The sequence below is a fragment of the Hevea brasiliensis genome, chromosome 4 (genome assembly GCF_030052815.1).
Source record: "Hevea brasiliensis isolate MT/VB/25A 57/8 chromosome 4, ASM3005281v1, whole genome shotgun sequence".
In the NCBI taxonomy this organism is placed as follows: domain Eukaryota; kingdom Viridiplantae; phylum Streptophyta; class Magnoliopsida; order Malpighiales; family Euphorbiaceae; genus Hevea; species Hevea brasiliensis.
This window is the reverse complement of record NC_079496.1, coordinates 44498203-44523240: the sequence shown is the minus strand read 5'-3', so window position 1 is coordinate 44523240 and position 25038 is coordinate 44498203. Positions and strand designations below refer to the sequence as shown.

The following is a 25038-nucleotide window of genomic DNA, read 5'->3' as shown; positions in this document are numbered from 1 at the left end:
AAACAATATGTACAACATACAAATGCACGTTAAAAAAAAAATTCATTCTAAGTGGATGGGGGAGGGACTTCAAATTTTGTCAGAAACAACAATGAAGTATTAAATATTTTAATTTCTAAAATCTAAGGATAAATTTATTATTGGTGATAAAATTTAAGAATTAAATAATAAATTTTTAAAACATAAAATTGAGAAAAAGAAAAAGGAATGTGCTGTTTTAAAAGCAAAGAAAAGAAATTGTTAGTTCCCTTTTCTTTCACCAAAACGACACCATCTACCGCACCAAAACGCAGCACCTAACCCCACGAAAGCCGACACTCAACGGCACAGCTCCTCTGCCCTCCCTTACGAAGCTATCTCCTCCAAAACGCAGCGCCACACCCAGCTCACACCGACGCATACCCACAAAACCCATCTTCAGCGCCTCCTCTGTGACACACAAGCTTCCTTACGCCCTTCGTCTTCAGCAAGGTTCGTTTCATCTTCTTCAACGGCACAGAGTTGCTGCTGTTTCAACGTGACCCGGTACTCACAATCGTTCAAATCTACCAATTCCTTCATCACCAGTTATTCGGCATGTTCCTGGTTTCGAACACCAACTTCTCTGTTCACGTTGTGACTTGGGTAAAGTCTGATTCATTGGGTATTTGCGATTAGATTTATATCTCAAAATGAATTCTTGTTTTGGCTACTTGGTTTTCTATTTTAAAATGTTAATTTGATGAACTTTGGCTATTTGTTGAATGGGTGTTGTTTATTTCTTTTATTTTAAAATAAAAGAGAAAGGAAAATTTCTGTTTTGCCTCATTTAACTCTTTGTTTTTGGGTTGTGGAGTTAGAATACCAGTAGCAGTAATTTGTTATTTCCTTGGTTGTGTTTCATAAGTTCTGAAAGTTTGCTTGCTTTAATATTGGGGATGTGTCTGATGTATGTTATTTAGTTATGGGTGTTTGAGTGGCTATAGGAGGCTTAGTTCCATTTTCCATCTGCCTGTTAACTTGATGAATTGTTTTGTTAGCTGTTGAAATTATTGTGGAGAATAATATTATGATGAGGGTTTTGATTAATTGTTGAAAACTAGTGCGGTATTCGTATAGGGCTGCTCATTAGTTATTCGAAGGAAGTGTGATTTTCATGTGCTTAAGAATCAACAGTTGTTGAAAAGTTGGTGATGTGTTCATTGTATGATATGCTTCTGTTAATGAAATTGGATTTCTTGAACTGCTATATGACATTGTTCATTTTATTACTAAAATTTAAATTGTTTTGTAACCCAAATGTGGTTGAGTTCCTTTTAGAGGGACCCAAGTGTAATTTATTGCATTGGGTTTTCATTTCTTAATCAAAATAATGATGATAGGAATGCAGATTAAGAATTAATTAATTAAAAAAAATAATTAACTGATTTTTTTTTTCTTTTTTCAAAATGAACTCTTAGTGGTTAAGGGGTACTCCTTAAACTACTTGAATAGGGGTACCCATCGAATTATCTAATTTAATAAATATTAATTAATTAAAAAAGAAGAAATCATTTTTCTATAAAAAATCAAATTTTTTTGTGGTTAAGGGGGGTACCCATGAATTATCTAATTTAATAAAAATTAATTAATTAAAAAAGAAAAATCATTTTTTTCTATAAAAAAATCAATTTTTTAGTGATTAAGGGGGTACCCCTTAAATTACTTAAATATGGGGGTACTCCTTGAGTTATCTAAGTTATTAAAAATTAATTAATTGAATAAAAAAATCACTAAAATCATTTCACAAAAATCCTCTTTCACTTTGGGTTTCCCTTGAGCCACTTAAAAGGAAATTGTTATAAAATTCTGTTGGTAAGGTCCCCTTGAGTCTTTTAATTTAAACTTCTTTTCAAAACTATCTTTCAAATAAGGATCCCCTAGCCCTTTTCTGTTAGAAAAAAAAAAAAAATTTGCTAGATGGAATAGCAACTAGATGCATTCTAAATTCAGTCCTGTTAGATTAAGGCCTTACTTGAAGCCTAGGATAATCTTTAGTTGAGCTTAGCTCCAATTATAGTTTTATTCTTTGGTGTGCAAGAAGATGTGTGTTAAATATTATAAGAAGAAATATAAGAATAGTGTGCGATTAGATATTCTAGAAGATGGGGAAGTTAGGAGTTTGAGGGAAATGTAGATAAGCTTGTTAGAGAGCTAACTGATTCTGTTAGTTAGCTTGATGAGTCAGCTGAGGCAGTTATGAGATAGTTATTGTATAAATACCTTAGTTGTGCCTTTCTTGTATTCATTCCATAATTTACAAGAAATACAATCTCTCTCTACTCTTGTTTTATTCAATTTCTCTCTCTATCTACATTCTTCTCTATTCTCTATTATTCTCTATTCTCTATTCTCCTCTATTAGGGTTTCCTTAACCCTAATAATGTGTGAATAAATGTACATGCTAGGATGGCAATTTCTATGCAAGGTGGATTTGTTTGAAATTGAGAAATGTCCGATTTTTCGGAAGACTATTGAATTTTTAGCAAATTTGTAAGTACTAAAATATATATTTAATTTGTTCTGATTAGTTCAATTGAATTAATGTGAACTAAAACTATGATTGATTCATGTCGATGATGGGACTTTGATTTGTTAAATGGGGGGTACCTACTAATGAGTCAAACTCTTTAGGTATTAATTGACATGTTCCTTTCAATTGGGGTACCGATTAAAATGAATGAAAATCTTGATCCAAATTAATTCAATGTCTTGTTTGTAGTAATTGAATATGCTTACCAAAATCAAAATTTAATATTTTACTTATTATTATTATTATTATTTTTTTAAAAGGCTTTCACTTTTGATAGTATGGCTCAATCCTCAATATTCATATGTTTTAAATTTAGGCAAAATTTAATTTTACTTAGCAAAGAACTCAATGTATGAAGGCTTATGATAGTGTTCCAAGAGATGTTTTATGGAGAGTGTTAGAATAAAAGAGGGTATCTATTAGGTACATACAAGTGTTGAAAGATATGTATGAAGGAGCAACTACTATTGTGCACACAGTGGGAGGGGACACAAGAGATTTTCCTATCTCAGTTGGATTGCACAAAGGTTTAGCTGTAAGCTCTTATCTTTTTACATTAGTTTTAGATGAATTGACGAAACATATACAAGAGAGTATCCCTTGGTGCATGATGTTTGCGGATGATATAGTTTTGATAGATGAGACGCGAGAAGGAATCAATAGAAAGTTAGAGCTTTGGAGAAGTACTATAGAATCAAAGGGCTTTAAGTTAAGCAGAACAAAGACATAATACATGCATTGCAAGTTCAGTGAAGGCCGAAATGATGATAGGGAAGGAGTTGGTTAGGATGGAGTGGTGTTGTCCCAAAGTAATCACTTTAAATATTTCAGCTCAGTCCTTCAAGTAGATGGGGGATGTGAGGAGGATGTTAGTCATAGGATTAAAGCCGGATAGTTTAAGTAGAGACGTGTCACAGGAGTTTTATGTGATCACAAGATTCCCAATAAGTTGGAAGGAAAATTTTACCGTACAGTCATACGACCGGCCATGTTATATGGTAGTGAGTGGTGGCCACTGAAGGAGTTGTATGTGTCTAAGATAAGAGCTGCGGAGATGAGAATGTTAAGGTGGATGAGTGGCTATACTAGACTAGATAAAGCCCGTAACTAGAGTATTAGAGAAAAGGTAGGAGTGGTGCCAATTGAGGATAAGTTGAGAGAAAAGAGATTGAGTTTGTTTGGTCATGTGAAGCGTAGACATACGGAGGCTCCAGTTAGACAAGTAGAGCACATTAGGTTAGATGATAGAAAGAAAAGAAGGGATAGACCTAAATTGACCTGGAGGAGAGTAGTATAACATAACCTAGAAGCATTACATATTTCCGAGGATTTAACTCAAAATCGTTTAGAGTGGAGAAAGAGAATCCATATAGTCGACCCCAAATTTTTGGGATAAAGGTTTAGTTGAGTTGAGTTGAGTAAAGAACTCAATGTCTATGTTTCTTTTTCTGCTTACCCCTTTCTAATTTTAAACACATTTAACTTTTATCAAGGGATTCATGATCCAATTTTATTTTTCTTGCAAAGTTACCTCTTAAGTCTTTCCTTTTTTTTTTTAAATAAATTATGGTTATCTCCTAGCAAATTCACTAATTGTCAAATTTGAAAGCGTCCTTTTGTATTCTTTAGTCTTGTTATTTTAATTATTTTCTTGTACTTTTTTTAAAAAAAATAATATCAAAAAATCGACAACCTTTTCTTAAAATTATTAATAAAAAATAAAAAATAATAAAATAAATAGAGTCATAATTCACTTTTAGGGTCGTTTCACTTACTTTTGTATTTAACTTATAATAATAGTTAGACATTTATGTGTTCCTATATTAATGTATTTTATCCTTTTTTTTGAAAAAAAATAAAAGGAACCAATATCATAATTTTAAACTCTATTTTAAGATTATTGACATTAATTTATTGCGAGCACACTGTTAAATCTATTTGCCCTTTTTGGGGACGGTTGTGAGCTGCCTAATACCTTCCCTACATGTATACGGACACCGAATCTTGGATCTCTGGATTAGAAGTCATAAATATTTTTGTCAGTTAAAAATTTTCAAATAAAAGGTTTCCTCTAATTTTCCCTCGAAATTAGAGTGGCGACCCTTCACTTTCCACCTCGGTGAGAATTGCCTGATGACTGCAAAAACATTTGCAACATGTGGATTTCCTTGAATGTCTAAGTCAAGAATTTGAGTGTAGACCTTTCTCTTGCCCATGAGAATCCTTCGTCAAGCATTACTTGTTTGGGTGTGGGATTGTGTATGCGCAAGTCATGTCTACACTAGTATATATCTTTAGATTTGTGTCACAAGGTAGAGTAAGTCAAATTTTTATCTCATCCTGTTCCATGGTAGATTTTGAAGTTCTTGGATAATTCAGTTATGGTTTGTCATGTTTTCAGATTAAAATTTTCCATTATTTTCAGATTAAAATTGCTTGGGAGGATGATCGCCACGCTACATCTTATGAATTGCCATTTAATGCTCTCTCTCTCTCTCTCTCTCTCTCTCTCTCTCTCTCTCTCTCTCTCTCTCTCTCAATTGCTCTCTTTATCTGTCCATGTATATAGCCTTAAATTGTTTGTTGCTTGATTTTTCTCCATGACAATATGTTCTTTTACTATCAGGGTGGTTGTTTGGTGACAATAACGGTAAATTGTTTGTTTACATTTGTTAGTGAATTGAAAAATAATCTTGTCATTGGTCTTTAGTTTACTGCTTTTGATGTAGTTGCTTTACATAGGAATTAAATTAATCTTACTCTGAACCATTTGGAGGGGTTAATTTTACTAAGAACTTGGTCTTTAACTGTTGTATAATGTATGATCTTTTTCAGGGACACATGCATTAAGTCTTGTTTAAAAAATAAATGTTCTCCATGGGCATAGATCTTGAACAGCCTTCAGGTGAATGTCACAAGGAAGACAGTAGGCCTAATGTAAATGCTGATATGGTGGATAGTGGATTGCATGACAGAAATAGAGTTGCTGTGGATTGCTGTAACGTTGCTGGGACTGATAAGGACAGACCAACTGTCAGTGGAAGAGTTTTTGATGGTACACACAAAGTGTATGTTGGAGATGGAATAAACTTGAATGCTGCAAAGGATTTAGAGCCCCATGATGGAATGGAATTTGAATCGAAGGAGGAAGCTTTTTCATTCTATAAAGAGTATGCCAAGTCTGTGGGATTTGCCACCATAATAAAAGCCAGCCGTAGATCAAGGATATCTGGAAAATTTATTGATGCAAAGTTTGTGTGCACCAGATATGGAACCAAGAGAGAACCTAGTATGACTGAAATGGCACATCCAGTTATGGATACAGATGTCGCAACAAGCATTCCTGTCAAGAGGAAACGAGGTAGAATAAATCGATCTTGGTCAAAAACAGATTGCAAAGCTTGCATGCATGTAAAGAGGAGGCAGCATGATGGAAAATGGGTTGTTCGTAGTTTCATTAAGGAGCACAACCATGCAATTTACCCAGACCAGGCATATTTTTTTCGTGGTCATAGGAATATAGGCCTAGGTAGTAATAATGTTGATGCATTGCATGCTATTAGGGCAAGAACCAAAAAAGTGTATGTTTCAATGTCTAGACAATCAGGTGGATATAAGAAACAAGAGAATCAGAAGCGTAGTTTGACAAACATATCAGGCAGCACACAACATTTGGCTTTAGATGAGGGAGATGCTCAGGTTATGCTTGAGCATTTTAGGTATATGCAGGATGAGAATCCAAACTTCTTCTATGCAATAGATCTGAATGAAGAACAGTGTTTGAGAAATGTTTTTTGGGTTGACGCTAAAGCTAGGCTTGATTATGGCTACTTTGATGATGTTATTATTTTTGACACCACATATATTAAGAGCGAATACAAACTTCCATTTGCTCCCTTTATTGGTGTAAACCATCATTTCCAGTGTCTGTTGCTTGGATGTGCGTTAGTGGCTGATGAGACCAAATCAACATATGTTTGGTTGATGCGGGCATGGCTTAGAGCAATGGGAGGACTTGCTCCAAGGGTGATACTTACTGACCAAGACAAATCCCTGGAACAAGCCATTGCAGAGGTCTTTCCTAATTCTCATCATTGTTTTTGCTTGTGGCATTTGTTGAGCAAGATTCCTGAGAAGCTTGGTAATGTAATAAGGCAGCATGAAAATTTCATGACTAAATTTAATAAATGTATCTTTAAGTCTTGGACAAATGAACAATTTGAGAAGAGATGGTGGAAAATGGCTGAGAGATTTAATTTAAGAAATGATTTATGGTTTCAGTCATTATATGAAGATCGTCAAAAATGGATGCCGATGTACATGAGAGACAAATTTTTGGCAGGTATGTCTACAACCCAACGGTCAGACAGTATAAGCTCTTTCTTTGACAAGCACATGCAAAGAAAGACCACATTGAAAGAGTTCTTAGAACAATACAAAGCAATTCTTCAAGGGAAATTTGAAGAGGAAGCAAAAGCAGACTTTGAAAGTTGGCATAAACAACCAGGATTGAAATCTCCATCACCTTTTGGGAAGCAAATGGCAACGTTGTACACACATGCAATATTTAAGAAATTCCAGGTTGAGGTTTTGGGAGTAGTTGCTTGTCATCCTAGAAAGGACAACGAAGATGGAGAAACTAAAACTTTCAAGGTTCAAGATTTTGAAGAGAATGAAGATTTCATTGTGGTGTGGAAGGGGACATCATCTTATTTTTCTTGTTCATGCCGTTCATTTGAGTTCAATGGTTTCCTTTGTAGACATGTGTTGATTGTGATGCAAATGTCTGGTGTGCACAGTATTCCATCTCAATATATTTTGAAACGCTGGACAAAGGATGCGAAGAGTAGAGAAACCAGTAGGGAACAGTCAGGTAAGGTTGAGTCCAGGGTTCAACGCTACAATGATCTATGTAGACGGGCCTTTAAATTGGGTGATGAAGGTTCTTTATCTTTAGAAAGTTACAATATTGCATTTTCTGCACTAGAAGATGCATTGAGAAACTGTGAGAATGTGAATAATTCTATTCATTGTGTAATAGAGCCAAACTCACCATCTCCGGGCAGACCTCATGACTATGAAGAAGCGAATCATGCCACTGGTGTATCCAAGACAAATAAAAAGGATAGTATTTCCAGGAAAAAACAGGTGAGCTGGGTTTAAGGTGGCAATTGCTTTTTCATGAAAATTTCATTTATGGTTGTTTATATGAGCAGGCCTTTTTGTATATTGTCTAGGTACATTCAGAGCCAGATGTCATGAGCGTTGGGATGCATGAAAGCTGGCAGCAACTGGTTAGTTATGTTGTGCACCTCCTGTTTTACATTTAACGAATTCACGTTATGATACATTATATTCTAAGGTCCCTTTGATCAGGGGATGTGAAAATTGAAATTCGAGAATTTGTCTGGGTTCTTTTGTACGTTCAAAGGAGAATGGAAAAATATGCTTAATTCTAATTTTAGATGTTTATTTGCAATTACATCTTGATAACAAGTAGGATTAATTACAAAAATTAAAAAATAAAAAAACCTTTGAGGCTTGCCTCAAAATGCACTTTGGTTCTTGCTATTTCAAAGTTAGCAAATTTAGTTCCTATGGCTTCTGAATAACACAACATTTTATTCCTTGATTACAAAATTATATTTTTTCTATACACTTTAGTCCTTGACATTTTAAATTAGATTACAAATTGATGCATAAGGCTTTAAAATTTAATTGTACTATAGACCCTTAATTATTGTATTCTAAAACATTTTAAAATTGCTAATTTTAAAATATTAAGGACCAAAATGTATATTATTTAAACTGCAAGGAGATTTTTTTGTTATTAACACTAAGTATTTCAAACTCACACTCAAACAAGTTGCAATCTCTATTCATGAATTTGGTACATATTATAAATATCATAACTCTCCTATTAAATTCAAATTCTTTCAACTAAAAATGTGTTCAGTTCCTAGGACAAGGATCTCGTCACAGGTTGATGAATAGTCTTCTTTTAAAGCTGATGCTTTGTTCTTGTTGCGGTTACAACCGCGCCTTAAAGGACTTATGGTGAATGAAAGCAGAAGCTCATTGGAGGGAGCCCCAAACCTCAAGACTTGTTAATAGAGAGAGTCTCAAACCTCAATTGTATTGACGAAAATTTGTTTGCCTTGTTAATTTATCAAACCGTCTTTATATAGTAGAGGTTTACAGAGTGTATTTAGAATCCTATCAGGAATGGAAGTCCTAATACAAGCAGGACTATTACTAAAGAAATTAAGCAATTACATTAAAGATAATAATTATGAAATAAGTAAATGCTACCGTCCCAATCCACTAATTGCGCCTTCCCTGATATCTGTAGCTGGTTCTTATGAATGCATCCACAACATTACTCCCTTCTTGGAGAAAGAGCTTGTCCTCAAGCTTGGAAGCAGGATAAGCAACTCAGAATTGGTCCAGTGGTTCCTAGGTAGCATCGGCATAGGGCATACCATCCCAACAAACTAATACTTTCCAAGAGCCTCTATTGAGCCAAACACGAAGAACTTTAGTTGGCATAGGAACCACATGTCCTTCAATAATAGGTGGTAAGGTAGGAGATATGGCAGGAGGATCACCGTCGAAATGATTTGAGCAAGGAGACGTGGAAGATGTCGTGAATCTTGTTGGAAGAAGGGAGTGCCAACTGATAAGCTACTTCCCCAATACTGCTCAAAACCTTGAAAGGACCATAGTATCGAGGTGCAAGTTTGTGGCAATGTTGCTGAGTGATTGATAGGTGATTGTAACGTGAGTAAGCAAAGTAATTCCTTCCAAAAATGACTGGTGAAGATAACATCCTAGTCACTGACAATAGTCTCGGGTAACCTGTGTAACTTGAAAATATTAGCAAAGAAAGCATAGGCTACACTCACTTCTGTATACGAATGAGATAAGGGAATAAGATGAGCATACTTGAAGAAGCGATCCGCTACTACAAATAACACCATTAACTTTTAGCAAGTCATCGATGAAATCCATTGAGATGTCAGCCCAGATTTTGTTTAGTAAGGCTAATGGCTGGAGAAGGCCTACAGGATGCAAATGTTCTGTTTGGTTGTGCTAACAAACCAAGCAAGTTTCATCAAATTCCCAAACTGTTTTTCTCATCCCTTGCCAATAAAAATCATGTTGTACTCACTGCAATGTTTTTTGAACCCCTTCATAAGTGCCATTATGTATAGTTGCCAGCACCAAGAAAATTATTGGAAAAGTAGACAATAAATAAACTTTATTGTAAAAGAAAATAAGATCATTAGTCACTGACCCGTCCGTGCCATATTCTCCTACCATGATGCGATCCTAAAGTTGAGATAAAAAGGTGGATGGAGCAATTTCCTCTCACAACATCAAACAAACCATAGTGGGTTGCAATATAGCTAAAAGGGCTAAAAGGGTACCCACTTCATCATTTCGACAAGATATGGCATCAACCATCTCGTTGAGCTGACTAGCCTTGTGTTTGACTCGGAAATCATAGCTAAATTACTTACTAATCGAATGTTGTTAGGGAGAAGTTATCAACCATTGTTCCAAAATATATTTGAGATTGAAATGGTTGGTATGGATTAAGAAGGCTTTTCCCCATAAGTAAGGATGCCAATGTTGTATTGCTTTAAAGAGGCCAATTAATTCACGTTCGTACGCAGCATGAGGATTTATTGAAGAACAACGCCAATACTATTAAGACCCAACTCATTAGGCTCATAGTTTTAAAGGAGCGCCAGGCTCCAGGCTCCAGGCCTAGCGCCTCTACAGGAGAAAAGCGGGCAATATTCACTAGGCCCTTGCCTTATGAGCATAGGCGTGCCTTGTTCCAGGCGCAAGGCTAGAAAGGCGCGCCTTTTTTATTTTTACTTTTGTCGAGTACTTCCATTGACAAAAAGCACTATCACCCAACTCGAAATTTGTTGATCTAGAAGTTTTTAAAATTAGTATCATTGGTGATAACTAGTCTCCAAAATCTCATCAAACTAACATACTCAAGATTACAAACCTCTCATATTTTCATTATAAACACTACCACTTATTATCTTTTTCAAATAAAAAAGTTAATACTCCTTTAGTTCTTAAAGGTGAGGGAAATGATGGAGATATTGATTTCGAAGATGAATATTAAGAGGATGAAGCTGTGGAAAAAGATGAAGAAGATATAGTTATTTTATAATTTTTTAACTTTAGTTATGAAAGATTAAAAGACTATTAAAGTTTTAATAATTTAGTGCTTGAATGCTTATTGGTTATTATTATTTTTAGTTTTATCTTATTTGAAGTTTGATGGAATATTTATATTTATTTTACTTTTATTTTTATTTTTTTTTTACGCCTCATCTCGCTTAGGTGTGCGCCTTCGCTTTGCTCCTTGCGCCTAGGCTCCAGGACCCCTTGGCGCCTTAGTGTTCATTGAGCCTTTAATAACTATGATTAGGCTTGATCGGCAGGATTTGGGTTAGTATAAAGCCCCCAAAGCTTGTAGACCGGAATAAGCCTTATTGTTCACTAATCCATTACTAGACCCAAACTCAGAACCAATCATACAAAATAAAATAAAATATTATAAATGTGATCATATATACACAACTAGGGAAGCCCACCTCAATATTGATACTCAACATACATAATCTAGTTAATACCATTAATTAAAACAACATATTTATGCATTAGTGTTACATAGAGTTCTAAGAATAAAATAAATAAATAGATAATTAATTAAATAAGCATGGTAAAATTATTAACTAAGAAGCATCATAGTCTGTAGAGAAAAATGCAGGTTAGATCCGAAAATAAAATTTGCTCCTCCTGCAACCAGTGATTTGCCAAAACTAATTTGCCTGACTTATAAAGATGCTCCTCAAGACTTACTCTTATTACATAAAATAACCAATATGCCAGGCTCATAAAGAAGCTCCTCGAAACTTCTTCTATCATAATTAGTGAGCCAAGGGCTTATAAGTTCTCATTTGGTTATACCACATCATATCATGCATGATCATATTATATCATATCTATATTGTTTCCATAACATAGGGAACATTAGTGGAACATAGGGATAATTAGTGGATTATCCAATATCTATCGAGCATCAACAATTAATTATGTAGTAATACAATATAGTCGTGTTCTAGATTCATACAACCTGATAATATCATGAAATGATAAGAGATTATCATTTATTAAAGTTAGTATTACTCACCTCTTGAAGCCTATCACGCACTAAACATGTATTGTAGCTTCATTTCTAACTGTAGTTCCCCGGGACTCTCAAGTCCGATCCTATAAAAGACGGACCGTATTGAGTTATCTGGATCTCTAATAATTTATAAACACATCGTAGCATCAATTCTAGGTCATTTCTATGCATAAAATTGGGTTTTGGACCCTTGAAATGAAAAGGGAAAATAGGTTGGCACAAGCAGCCGAACTACAATTGCCCCCAGGAGGCAGTAGCCACTTTGGCAGTTAAATTTGGGAATTTTCAGAATTCCCAATTCGATTTTGTAGAAATTCCACATTCCCAAAACACCATCAACTCATCTCTAAAGGTCCAAAACTCTAACTCAAATCATATGCTTATGCCATAAACTAATCAACTAACTCTTTTAACCCTAGAATTTCGACATGCAGCACAAAAACTAAAATCCATAACAATTTCTCAATCCATCATTCAAGTTTTAAACTATTGAAACTCAATTCCAAATGCATACAACTTCTGTTCAACACTACAACTAGCTTTAAGAACCAAAAAACATAACGTGCATCAACCAATAACAACTTGAATTTGTTACATGCATAAACCCATCAACAAAGACTTATTCTCTTTGGAAAGTTAAAATCTTGTACTTTTCTTTATTCAAGCATAAGGAATCGGGCTATTAAGAGAAGATTAAGTTCACATGTAAGAGAAACTATTTACCTCTTTGAAGTTTTAACTCCTATAACTTGATTTATGCAAGAACTTCCCCTTGAAATCACTTAACTCTCATATATACTCTAGTACTAAAGAAAACATTTAAATTTATCAAAATTTATCCAAAAAGAGAAAATCACAGGAGAGAGTTGAAGTTTGGAGTGTCACAATACCTAGACAGAGAAAAATGGACAACTTTGTCCAATTTTTGTCTATCTAGGTCTATAAATACTCTTGGCACCCGAGGCACTTTTGGCAGTCGAAAGTCCTCCTTTTTTCTTTTTCATTTTTAACTCCAAAACCTCAAGTCTCAACGTACTAAGCCTACTAATAAACACTTAAACTCTTACCACTGCTTTCACCATCCGCGAAACCCTAAGTTTTACTAGAAAGTCCCATCATCGGCAAAAATTTCAGTATCGGAAAATAATGGATGCTATATCCACTAGTGTTATCAAGGCGAAATGCGACAAGGGACCTTATGTCCTTAAGCAAGAGGCAATGCCTTTTCGAAGCAAGGCGTCATTGTCTAAATTATATATATGTGTGTGTGTGTGTGTGTGTGTACTTTTAACATAAAAATTTATACTTTTAACTAGTTTTATATGTAAAAAAATGTATATTAAAAAAAAATATTATTTTCATTATGTTTATATATAAGATAAGAGAAATTGAAAATTGTGTGTACCTACATTTTCAGCTTAAGTAAAAGATAAAAGTGAGGTTGTAAAATTAAAGCTCATAGCATAAGCAATAATACAAATAATGATAAGAGATGTTAATATAAAAGGAAAAAAAAATTGTACATACCTGCATTTCTAATTCACTAAGCTCTCTATTGACTCCTTTTCGCGTCTCATCTATCAAAACAATATCATCCGCAAACATCATGCACCAAGAAATACTCTCTTGTATATGTTTCGTCAATTCATCTAAAACTAATGTAAAAAGGTAAGGGCTTATAGCTAATCCTTGGTGTAATCCAATTGAGATTGGAAAATCTCTTGTGTTCCCTCCCACTGTGTGCACAATAGTAGTTGTTCCTTCATACATATCTTTCAACACTTGTATGTACCTAATAGATACCCTCTTTTGTTCTAACACACTCCATAAGATATCTCTTGGAACACTATCATACGCCTTCTCCAAATCAATAAAAACCATGTGTAGATCTTTCTTCACATGTCTATATTTCTTCATTAAGCTTCTAATGAGAAAGATCGCATCCATAGTTGAACGACCGGGCATGAAGCCAAATTGATTGAGAGAGATAGAAGTATCATGACGTAGTCGATGCTCCACAACTCTCTTCCACAACTTCATAGTATGGCTCATGAGTTTAATTCCCCTATAGTTTGAGCAACTCTATATGTCTCCCTTATTTTTAAAAATAGGTACTAAAATACTCCTTCATTCATGAGGCATTTTCTTTGAGTTTAGAATCTTGTTAAATAATTTAGTTAACTATGCCACTTCCATATCTCCAAATAACAAAGAATATGATAGTTAATATTTTTTTTTTACTTACATGCTCAAATACACTCCAATTTCTCTCATAGCTACTTGCACTATATGTGAGACTCAAAACCTTTACAGCAAAGTTTTGTAGGTTTGGAGTTGAAGAACCATATATTTTTCGCCAAGTAGCTATTAAAATATAGAATCAATGATTGTCAAACTTAAATTCATAATATAATTTAATAAATGAGTAAGATGAAAAATTAATAAGAATATGAATTAATAACCTGGAGACCTAACTGTTCTTTCTCTAATAACAGAAGGATAACTAAAGGTTCTTGTAGTTGCCTTGTACTTATCAATCTCATCAATAATCATGTCAATTTTTGCTGAATCTTGTTCCATTTTATGAATGCACAAAAGCAAGCCCGAATTCACTTCTTCATCACGCTCAATTCTCATCTTCATTGGATAAAAAAATTTGGGATTCAACAAGTATCCGGCAGTATGCAAAGGACGATGCAATTGAACTGACCATCTTGTATCAATAATCTCAAAAATATTTTTGTATTCTCTTCATTGCCATTGAGTGAGTTGGCAATGATTTCTTTAGCTCTATCCATAGCTTCATAAATATATCCCATGGCTTTTTTCTTTTTTTTTTTTTCCAACCAGTTGAAGCATATGAATAAGAGGACCAAAAACCTTAAGAGCGTATACAACATGATTCCAGAAGGCAGGATTCAAAATTGTCCTTTCATACTTTTTGCCTTTCACTTCTTTAACCCATTTACTAGTTGTCCAACTCTCTAAAGTAAACGTTTTTCTAACGTTGGCCTTCTGAATATGAAACCTTCCCAATGCTATGAAAGCAGTAGCAAATTTAGTTTGCCTTGTCCTTAGCAATTCTACTCCTTTAGTAAAATTCCGCAACATATTTAGAACTCTTGAAGAGTCGTATATGAAACCAGTAAGTTCAACAACTTTGTGAAATATTTCTTTGAGAACCCTTATCTTAAAAATATCTTCCCACCTCAAATCTATACAATGGGAGGAGTTCAGTAGAGATGGGGAAAATTTGCTTCAAATACTCTCCCTGTCATTGACAAATAGATAATTCATTCATTAATAATAAAAATAAATACAACTCAACTCAACTAAGCTTTTATCCCAAAAATTTGGGGTCGGCTATATGGATTCGCTTTCTCCACTCTAAACGATTTTGGGTTAAATCCTCAGAAATTTGTAATGCTTCTAGGTCATATTGTACTACTCTCCTCCAAGTTAATTTAGGTCTACCCCTTTTTTTCTTTCTATCCTCTAACCTAATGTGCTCTACTTGTCTAATAATAAAAATAAATAAAAAATAGATTTTTCTTTTAATAGATAGTATTAAATAAAAACTTTACCTGCCGCAACATTATTTGATGCATTATTTGTAACAACTTGAACCACTTTTTGAGGATCAATTTCCATCAATTCTTTCTTAATCAAACTAGTCAATAATGCTGTTGTCTTTGATTCATTACTAGCATCAACTGATTTGATAAATACGCTTCCTTTTGAGCTATTAACTAAGAAATTAATCAAGGTTCTCCCTTATCAATCCGTCCATCAATCACACAACAATGAACATCTGTAATTTGCCCATTCTTTATGAGACTGAAGAAATTCATTTGTGGTCTGCACTTCCTTGTTAAGTAACGAAACTTTAACCTTATGATAACTTGGAAGTTTCATTTCCCTTCCATAATTTCCAATAGCGCGAATCATTTCCCTAAAACTATCATGATTCACAGTATTAAAAGCTATTTCTATATGATACATCCATCGTGCTATGGCAACATAAGCACGCTCCCTTAACTCCTTTTTAGCTGGACTATTTTCATAAATAGTAGTTTGACTCGTATTTTTTTTCATAATAGCCTGTTTGGGGGAAAAATAAGCATCAATAGGCTCTCTATTGCTTTATGGTTATAGAAATTTTACTCTTTTTGAAGCACTAATACCACTACTATGAATTGTTTCCCTTTGTTTTCCATTACTAATTTGTTGCACCAAATCATCCTCTTTCTCATTTTCATCAATTCCGGATAAATTTTAACCACTGTCCCTGAACTTATCTAGTTGTAACATTACAGTCCCTCAACTTCAAAATGTAACATAAAACCCTATTAATTTTTACATTTTGCACAGTAAAATCCCTCTTAACTCTAATTATTAGTTTTTTAATTAGACACTGACTTGGACAATTCCAGCGTGAAGCTTAATCAGTATTTCTCTTTTCTCTCTTAAGCCATGTGTAAATTGAATCATTCTCCTCTGAATAGACAGAATAATTTTCACGTATAGAGAAAATAATTTTACACTTTGCATAAGAGAGGAGAGAGAAATGTTGATAAAAAGTCATGTGAGAGCTGTTCACATCAGCTTCTAACTGGAAAATCAATAATTGAAAGTCAGAGGGATTTTTCTGTGCACAATTTAAAATTTTAACGGATTTTATGTTACATTTTAAAGTTGAAGGACTGTAGTTTTACAGCCGTATAAACTCAGGGACAGTTATTAAAATTTATCCTATCAATTTCTAATGTTTCAACATTCTCAAATTCAGGCGGTCTTTCCATATTCATTACTGATTTTTGCTCTCTTTTTTCCTAATAATGTCTTGAATTTGACTCCTTGCATTTTATGGACATTTTGGACACCGAATAACATTTTTGTAATATCCAGCAAGGTGCTGCTTGATTCTATTAACTTACTTTTTATAAACTCTCATACAGTAGATGTGTTAAAGATTATTCATATTATTTGCATTAACTTGAATCACATGTGTCTATCTTGGATCCGTTCTTTTACTGCCAGTAGAAGATTCAGTTGTATTACGCTTATCACTCATCTATGATCTAACAAAAAAAAAAAAAAAAAATTAGAAAGTAACATAATTGAAAAACAAAAAAATAATACTATAAAGGTTGTGCTATCTCAATTCAATACAAGCTAAGAAAATAAGAAATTAAAGTAATGACTATCAATTCAAGCAAATAATAAATTAAAATATTAAATATTTGATTTTTTTCAATAATTTGCATAATTATACATCATGCTAAATTGATATATTTAAAAAACATTTATAATACTAACAATAATGCAACATAGAGAAGAAAATTACAAATTAATTAATTAAAGCAATAATTCTCAATACTTCTCCAAACTCTCAATTCAAGTAAATAAGAAATTAAAGTATTAGACATATTTTTTTTTCAATAATTTACTAAATTACAATTTACACATCAGAAGCATCAATACCCATTTAGTAAAAACATATCACAATCACAATACCCATTTAATTAAAAGCATATCACATAATACCCATTTAATAATAAAATTACATCACTCTAAATTTTTAATAAATTAAAAAAAAAAGTGCTGGAATAGGTTGAGCAACATGCTAGCGTGAAAGCAGAGCAGACAAAAGAAGAAACAAAATTAAAAAGAAAAAAAAATTGATCGCAGGGCAGCATGTGAGTGAGAGGAGAAGAGGGTAGAAGATTAGCAGATGAGAGTGAGGGGAAAGAATGTGATGATGAGAGAGAGAGGGAGAGAGAGAGAGTGGAAGACATACCTAGTTCTGGCTTGGTGGCGCCGCTCTGTTCCTAGCTTGGTGGCGCTGCTCTGTTCTTGGCTTCTTGCAATCTTTGTTGGTGGGTACTGGGTAGGTAAGTCTCGATAGATTTAGGGTTCTTTTTATTTTTTCTGCTGTTAAGAAACTCAACTCAACTAAACCTTTTTCCCAAAAATTTGTGGTCGGCTATCTGCTGTTAAGAAACAATTAAAAAAAAAAAAAATTCCCGTTACTTTGACGAGGCGGTGCCACAACGCTTCGTCGACTATTGCCTCTCAGGTCTGGGGCGGCTGCCTCTTCGCATTAGCCTCGCCTCGGCCTGGGGAGTCGTAGCAGCCTTGCCTCGCGGCTCGCCTGGCGCCTTTGGTCGACATTTACAGCAGTGACATCCACACTTCCTTCTTGCCTCATTTTCATAAATTCCTTCACTATATCCTCCAATCCTTGCACCCCAAACCTGATACACAAATTTTGCTCAAACTCCTCCCAAGAAGTCTTTTTCTCATCCTTACTCCAATTGTGAAACCAAGCATCAACTCTTCTTATCAAAAACAAACTTGCCATCTCTAACATATGATCTCTAGGAACCCTATACACCTCAAAAAATTTCACACAATTTTTTACTCAAGATCTAGGATGTTGGTCATCAAAAGTAACTAACTCCACCTTACATAAAAGTTTGGATCTAGCTTCCCAATCCATTACAACTGTGGTAGAAGAACTTTCTACCTCTTTTGATTGAGTGTTCAAGTTCTGCTTAGGGTTTGGCAAAATGCCTTTCCCTTCTAGATTGATCACAGCTGGTTTGATCATTTCGAACCCCACTTGCTTCACTACAAATGCCTTTTCCTTTATCATGACAAGAGTGGCCACAAAAATCTTTGAGTCATCCAAAACTGACTCAGCAAATAGCTTGATCTCTCCCATGAGATCTTCGATAGCCTTCTTGGATTCCAACTTAAGCTTCTCCTCCAACTCCGCAAGCTTCACTGCCTCAGCACTAATTACCACAGATTTAGTCATAATTGCAACCTAAAAGGAAGAATAACCCAATAGATTCTAGGAATCTATGAGAAATTGTCGGTCATAGAATAAAATAGACTGGGAATAGGAAAGAGAGTTAGAGAATAGATTTGAAAAGGGAAGAAAGAAGACAGATTGAGAGAGAAGAGAAACGGAGAGAATGAGAAGCAGAAACTGAATCTTGTTATTACTCTTATGATGATCTTTATCTCTTATACAACAGTATTTATACTAATTTCACTACTATGCTATTTTCTAATTAATTGTTCCGGCCCTTGCCTACAAACTGATATTTCCCTCAAATATCAACTAACTCAGCTTCAACACTTCTTTTACACCTGCATTACATTTAATCACTCCTCTACTCTGTTCTTCCTAAACCTCTCTCTGGTATGTAACGCCTATGCTGCCAACACTTGAATTCTGGGTTATATTCTCATTTGGTTTCATAAGCAACTTCGGTCCCAAAGGTATGATACGCTTTGGATTTGTCCAATTGCTTTTCTTCCATCCTACCGTTCTGCTTAGCTGCTGTTTTCTTTCGAAAGTTATTGCCAAGTTCATTGCGTAAATCAAGCTTGGGGGATTTTGCATCTCCACACCCAATCTGCCCTGCTGTGAACAAGTCTACTTGTTGATCAACCCATACCGTGGCTGCTCGGGCAAGCAAGCTCTGGAATTGACGCTGGTACTCTTCGACAGTCATTGTCTGTTTTAAGTTGACTAGTTCACCCAGTGGATTTCCTTGGATTGGGGGACCAAACCTCATATTGCAGTAATCCTTGAATACAGGCCATGTGATATTCGATTTCTCTTGTCCCAATCTATAGAACCATAATTGTGCCTCACCCGTCACAAGAAATGCTGCCAAGTTAACTTTATCCATCTCAGGCGTTCGTTGGTTTGAAAAGAATTGTTCACATCTTTGCAACCAAATTAACGGATCCTTGGTTCCATAAAATGTTGGAAAATCAAGCTTAGATATTGTGGCACTGTTCCCATTCCTGGTCGTGTTTCTCCCCTTTCCTCAGTCTGGTTACCTAAATTAATATGGCTGTTACTACTTCCTGTTCCCCCATCTGAATCTCAGCTCTGGTGCCTACTCATTCCCTTGAGTAGTTCTTGCAGCTGGCAAGCAATGAGCTTCCAATCTGGACTCGGATTGGGCTACTCAAGCCTCCATTCTTGATTTGGCCTGTGCAACTCTTGTTCTGATACTGATTGCACCTCTTGGAAGAGTGCCTTTAATTCCTCTCTTGCATTGGAATCACCCATGATGGTTGGCTCTGACACCAAATTGTTGAGTTCCCAGGACAAGAACAGGATAGTCTTCTTCTGAAGCTGATGCTTTGCCCTTGCTGTGGCTACGACCCTACCTTGAAGAACCTATGGTGAATGAAAATAGAAGCTTGTTGGAGGGAGCCCCAAACTCGTTAATAGAGAGTCTCTCAAACCTCAGTTGTATTGAAGAAAATCTGCTTGCCTTGTCAATTCATCAGACCCTTTTTTTATAGTAGAGGTTTACAGATTGTATTTAGAATCCTATCAGGAATGAAAGTCCTAATGCAAGCAGGATTATTACTAAAGAAGAAAATAAGCAATTACATTAAAGATAATAATTAGGAAATAAGTAAATGCTACTGTCATAATCCACTAGTCGGGCCTTTCCTTACGTCTGAAGCTGGTTCCTACAAATGTATCCACAACAAAATGGCCAAATGCGACCTAAATGATTTTGTTAAAGTGGGGTTCTTTACATGTTTTAGGGACACTCAACTTTACGAGCATCGGCCTGTGACTGTTCATGCAAGGCACGGAATGATGCAGTCTAACAGTGATGATTTTTAACTTTTATTCTGTCCTTGTTTAAATGATTATTGTTTCTGGAAGTTCCATGTTATAAAATAGTTCATTGCAGGAACAGCTAAACTCAAGGGCTCCAAACCTTGATGGATATTTTGGTCCTCAACAAATTGTGCAGGGAATGGTATGTGATTTCTTCAACAATACAAATTGTGGGGTTAGTCACTGGATTTATATCACATTATCTTAGGGTAATCAAATAATTATCTAATTTGGTTACACTTCGGTTTTCTTTTAGGGACAGTTAAACTCCTTAGCTTCTAGCTGTGATGATTATTATAGCAATGAACATAGCATGCAAAGGCTGGTAATGCTTATTGAAATTTGAGTAGTTGATGTGGATACTGTTATTTGTTGAATCTTCAGGTACAGCACCTAAATCCTATTCTTCTTACAGGGACAATTAAATGCAATAGCAAGTATTCATGAAGCTCATTTCATCACTCAGCAAAGGATACAAGGGATGGTATGCCATTTTACTGTGTTTTTTTTGAAGTTTATGGGGGCAATGATGCTCTCAAGCACGTATCTATCATGCATCAGTTTAGGGCTATTTTTCTATAAACTGGCTAGTCATACTGAAATCTGATGTTTTCCTTCATATAGACATGTCATCTATAATGCTGGATCCAATACGACATAGTTACAGTGATAATCTTTCTGTTCCTGCAGGGGCAGTTACATTGCAGATCAGAGACTATTCCCAGTTGTTTCGACACGCATGATGGTCTACAAGAAATGGTATTTATGTCATTGCTTGAGATTATTATATTGCTTCCACTGGTAGCTTATATCATGTTTTGCCTTTTCCAGGACCAATCTAATGTGGGACCCTCTCAGTTGCATAGCATGGTAACGAAAAATTTGCATCCCAAACGCCTCTCTCATTAGCTGCACAGTTCAACATAGGTGATTTATATCTCTCCCTCTCCTTTCACGGACTGAAATTCCAATGTCTTTTAACTTTTTCTTTTTTTTTTTTTACTGGTTGAATACTTTTTCCATCTCTTTGTACGGAGAACGTGCATTATTCCTACATTCACGAGATACAACTAGACTTATCGGCAAGCATAAATTAAGTTATTTTTGCTTTTTTTTTTTTCCCTAAAAAAAATCTAATCTGTAATTAGCAAAATGCTTGCTTAGCATAGTTGGTTACCTTGCAGGTGAAAATGTAGTTGTATATTCGCAGAAGATGAACAGATTGTTGGTTTTAGTTAAAGGTGTATCCGATTATGGAGTGAAGGATAGAGTAATCGTTTGTTGTTCATGTGCAGCTAGGCATAGAAACCCAAACAAAATGTGCAGAAGCTGCAAATGCCTTCTCATTTTGCCTTTTACTTTCTCTTCGTTCAATAACAGCTATTTTGTACATCTATATATTTTTTTTGTACTGTTAACTTCCACTTAATAGTTTACAATTCCAAATTGAAACATTTTTCTCCTGTATAAAAGGTTGTAGTCTATGAAACACAAAGGACAGATTTATGGTTAGGACTGTGTACAGTTTGTGCTCCATCGAATTTGTTTTGATACTTTTTTTCGGTAACCAAAAATCAATTTTATACATAATGTTTTTCTATGATTTTTTTAGATGTTTCATATATTTTCAATATAATTATATATTTTATGTGCATATAGATCATATATAATTTAACATTATTTTTTCATTTCTCTATCTTAATATTTTTAGTTAAAAATATTTTAAATCACTTTTTATATATATATATATATATATATATATATATATATATATATATGTGCTTAATTCATAATTATATTTGTGTATAATAATTATAGATTACATAATAAATAGATAAAAAGATATTTATATAATAGACTTGTATTGCTGCACTATATAATATGCATAATTGTAAATTATCTATATGTTTTATAGTTGAAGATTATATAATTTAAAAATAAATAAAATATATATTATATGATATATTGTATATTAATAATTTATTTCAAAGTATATATATATATGCTTAATTCATAATTATATTTGTGTATAATAATTATAGATTACATAATAAATAGATAAAAAGATATTTATATAATAGACTTGTATTGCTGCACTATATAATATGCATAATTGTAAATTATCTATATGTTTTATAGTTGAAGATTATATAATTTAAAAATAAATAAAATATATATTATATGATATATTGTATATTAATAATTTATTTCAAAGTTTAAATGTTAACTCAAATATAACTTTTTATGAAAATCAGTGTGTGAAATTGTTCCAAAAACTATGAATTAAATAGGAATTGTATTAGAATTGAAATAATGAAGAATCGAATCAAATATGTATTAAAATATTAGTTCAGTTTTAATTTATAAGTAGATTTCGAATCAAAACTGAATTTATGATATTTAGAAAAAATAAATCAGCACAACATGGAGGACACATCAGTATGAACGTTGAGGGATACATTAGATTAACACAAACATTGACATTGAGGGACACATTAATTTGAGAAATTCTATTATAATTCTTAAATTAAATCTAAATATATATAGGTAACAAGTTAATCTCTATATCTGGTGGTTTATATATATATATATATATATATATATATATATATATATATATATATATATATATATATATATATATATATATTCTACAGAAAAATGTTAATTGATTTTGGATTATTACTAATCACTTGTGCCGGATAAGCCTGATCTCTCAAAATACTACAATATTTATGAGAGAAGCTTCATTAAAATAAGATGTTGAGATATCAAAACAATTTAAAAGGTGTATAAAAGGATATCTTATATAGTGTTTTAAAAGATTTTCCCTACTTTGCAAAGTTATATCATAATTTTTTAATTTTAATATTATTATAGACATCATATTACTCTACTACTATTCTATTGATTGAATGACTTATATATATATATATATAGAAAAGGTTAATATTTGAAAAGAACAAAAAAATTCTTATAAATTTTATCATATTCAATTCTTGTAGGTAATGTTTGGTATAAATGAATTTGTGAATATAAATTTTAGTGTTTAGTTTAAATAAAAATTTATTTGGAATTCTTTATAAATAAATTTTAAATTTAAAATCATATATATTTCAAGTGACAAAATTATTTTTATTATATATTATTTTATTTTATTTATTCTAAACACAAAATTTATTTCATTTGAAATAAATTTCATATTTATTATAAAATGTACCAAATAAAAAAATTTATTTGTAAATAAATTTTATCATGAAATTTATTTTACTAGAGAATTAAACCAAACAGAGTTTTAAAGTCATTTAAGATAAATTTTTTAAATTTACTTATAATATTACATGAACCATGGACGAAATAGATGTTATTTATTTATTAGTAATAAGTTGTTTTTAAATTAATTTCTATCTTTTTAGATGGTAATTAATTTTTATGTTAGTATTTAAAGAGAAAAATTCGCTACAAATTATGCCCAACAATTCAATGTGTATATATAAATAGAGACGAATTTATGAATTTATTTATACTTTTATAATATTATAAATTTTAATGTCATAATAATATAATTAAATTAAAAACTTAAAAAATAAAATATATATTCTCAACCGTTACAATAATTGATTGAATTTATACAAAACTCGAAATAATTTACCATGAATATGAATTCCTGCCAAGCTAATTTTTAAAATTTAAACAGCAGTAAAATATATTAAAAAAGAATTAAACTAAACATTTATAATAAAATAAAACAACAATAATGCTTATAAAATTATATACATTAAATAAAACTAACTTTCAGCGTCTTTTTAAGAATATGAATTATAAAAATAGTAAAAAAAAAAAAAATTAAATCAAACAATAATATATATATGTAACACCTCTCACCCGTCTACAGTATAGCTAAGCAAGGTGTGTCACATTCGGTACTGGAGCACCTTATCTTATCTTGTCGTGTCCATTGTTAATTTTAAACTTATTAGAAAACATGTAGTAATATTTATTTATTTATTTTTTTATATCACAATTTATTTCTGTGGAAACCCGGACATAACCTTTTCTGTTTTATTAGCATCTGGCGGGTATTTCATATCTGTCTCATATTTCTATATTCTTGTATATAATCATACATTCATATAATCATATCATATCATTTCATACATATGAAAATTATATACAAAAATTCTCAAACTTATTTACAATCCCAAAATATAAATTACATTTATTTACAATGTTCAGAATTTATACACATTTCATTATACATGAACTAAAATGCAAAATCCTAATTGCATTGGGCCCTACCAAAATAAACACTACTGAGGTGAGCTCTGGACTGTAGCAGATCTGGACAACTGTAATCAGAGTACTATTGTGGCGGCTGCTGCTGTGTCTGGTCTCCAGTACCTACGCGATGGAAAATCCAACTCGCTAAGCAAATTGTTTAGTGGTGCATAATCTTAAAGAAATTTAACTAAATTATAAATAATAATTCTGTATAAACTTTTGCAATTCTAAGTTACTTGCATATTTTACTGCACTTTGGGAATAAATTAATTAGCAGTATTTTTCCTGTATATTTATTTCATTTTCTGTCTTTTTAAA

General features: G+C 33.0%; 1 protein-coding gene across 3 annotated transcripts; it reads left to right on the top strand.

The window, feature by feature from the left end:
* Window positions 1-246: 246 nt before the first annotated feature.
* LOC110659802 (protein FAR-RED IMPAIRED RESPONSE 1) lies at window positions 247-21951 on the top strand. Of its 3 annotated transcripts, XM_021817848.2 has the most exons (10): window positions 247-624; window positions 5387-7424; window positions 7593-7699; window positions 7789-7845; window positions 20513-20581; window positions 20696-20764; window positions 20855-20923; window positions 21130-21198; window positions 21271-21366; window positions 21624-21951. In XM_021817848.2, exons 2-9 carry the CDS (start codon window positions 5420-5422, stop codon window positions 21346-21348), a joined length of 2523 nt encoding a protein of 840 aa, XP_021673540.2. In that variant the 5' UTR covers window positions 247-624; window positions 5387-5419; the 3' UTR covers window positions 21349-21366; window positions 21624-21951. The 3 variants fall into 3 exon arrangements, with proteins under 3 accessions (XP_021673540.2, XP_021673539.2, XP_021673538.2); XM_021817847.2 differs by having other exon boundaries at window positions 248-624; window positions 5387-7699; window positions 20519-20581; XM_021817846.2 differs by having other exon boundaries at window positions 248-624; window positions 5387-7699.
* The last annotated feature ends 3087 nt before the right edge of the window (window positions 21952-25038 follow it).

Excerpts from the sequence above, each read along its gene's own strand:
- LOC110659802 (XM_021817846.2), top strand. The coding sequence starts at position 5,420 with ATGTTCTCCATGGGCATAGATCTTGAACAGCCTTCAGGTGAATGTCAC. Across the intron at positions 7,700-7,788 it reads GTATTTCCAGGAAAAAACAG|GTACATTCAGAGCCAGATGT; the intron begins GTGAGCTGGGTT and ends TATATTGTCTAG. Across the intron at positions 20,765-20,854 it reads AACATAGCATGCAAAGGCTG|GGACAATTAAATGCAATAGC; the intron begins GTAATGCTTATT and ends TTCTTCTTACAG.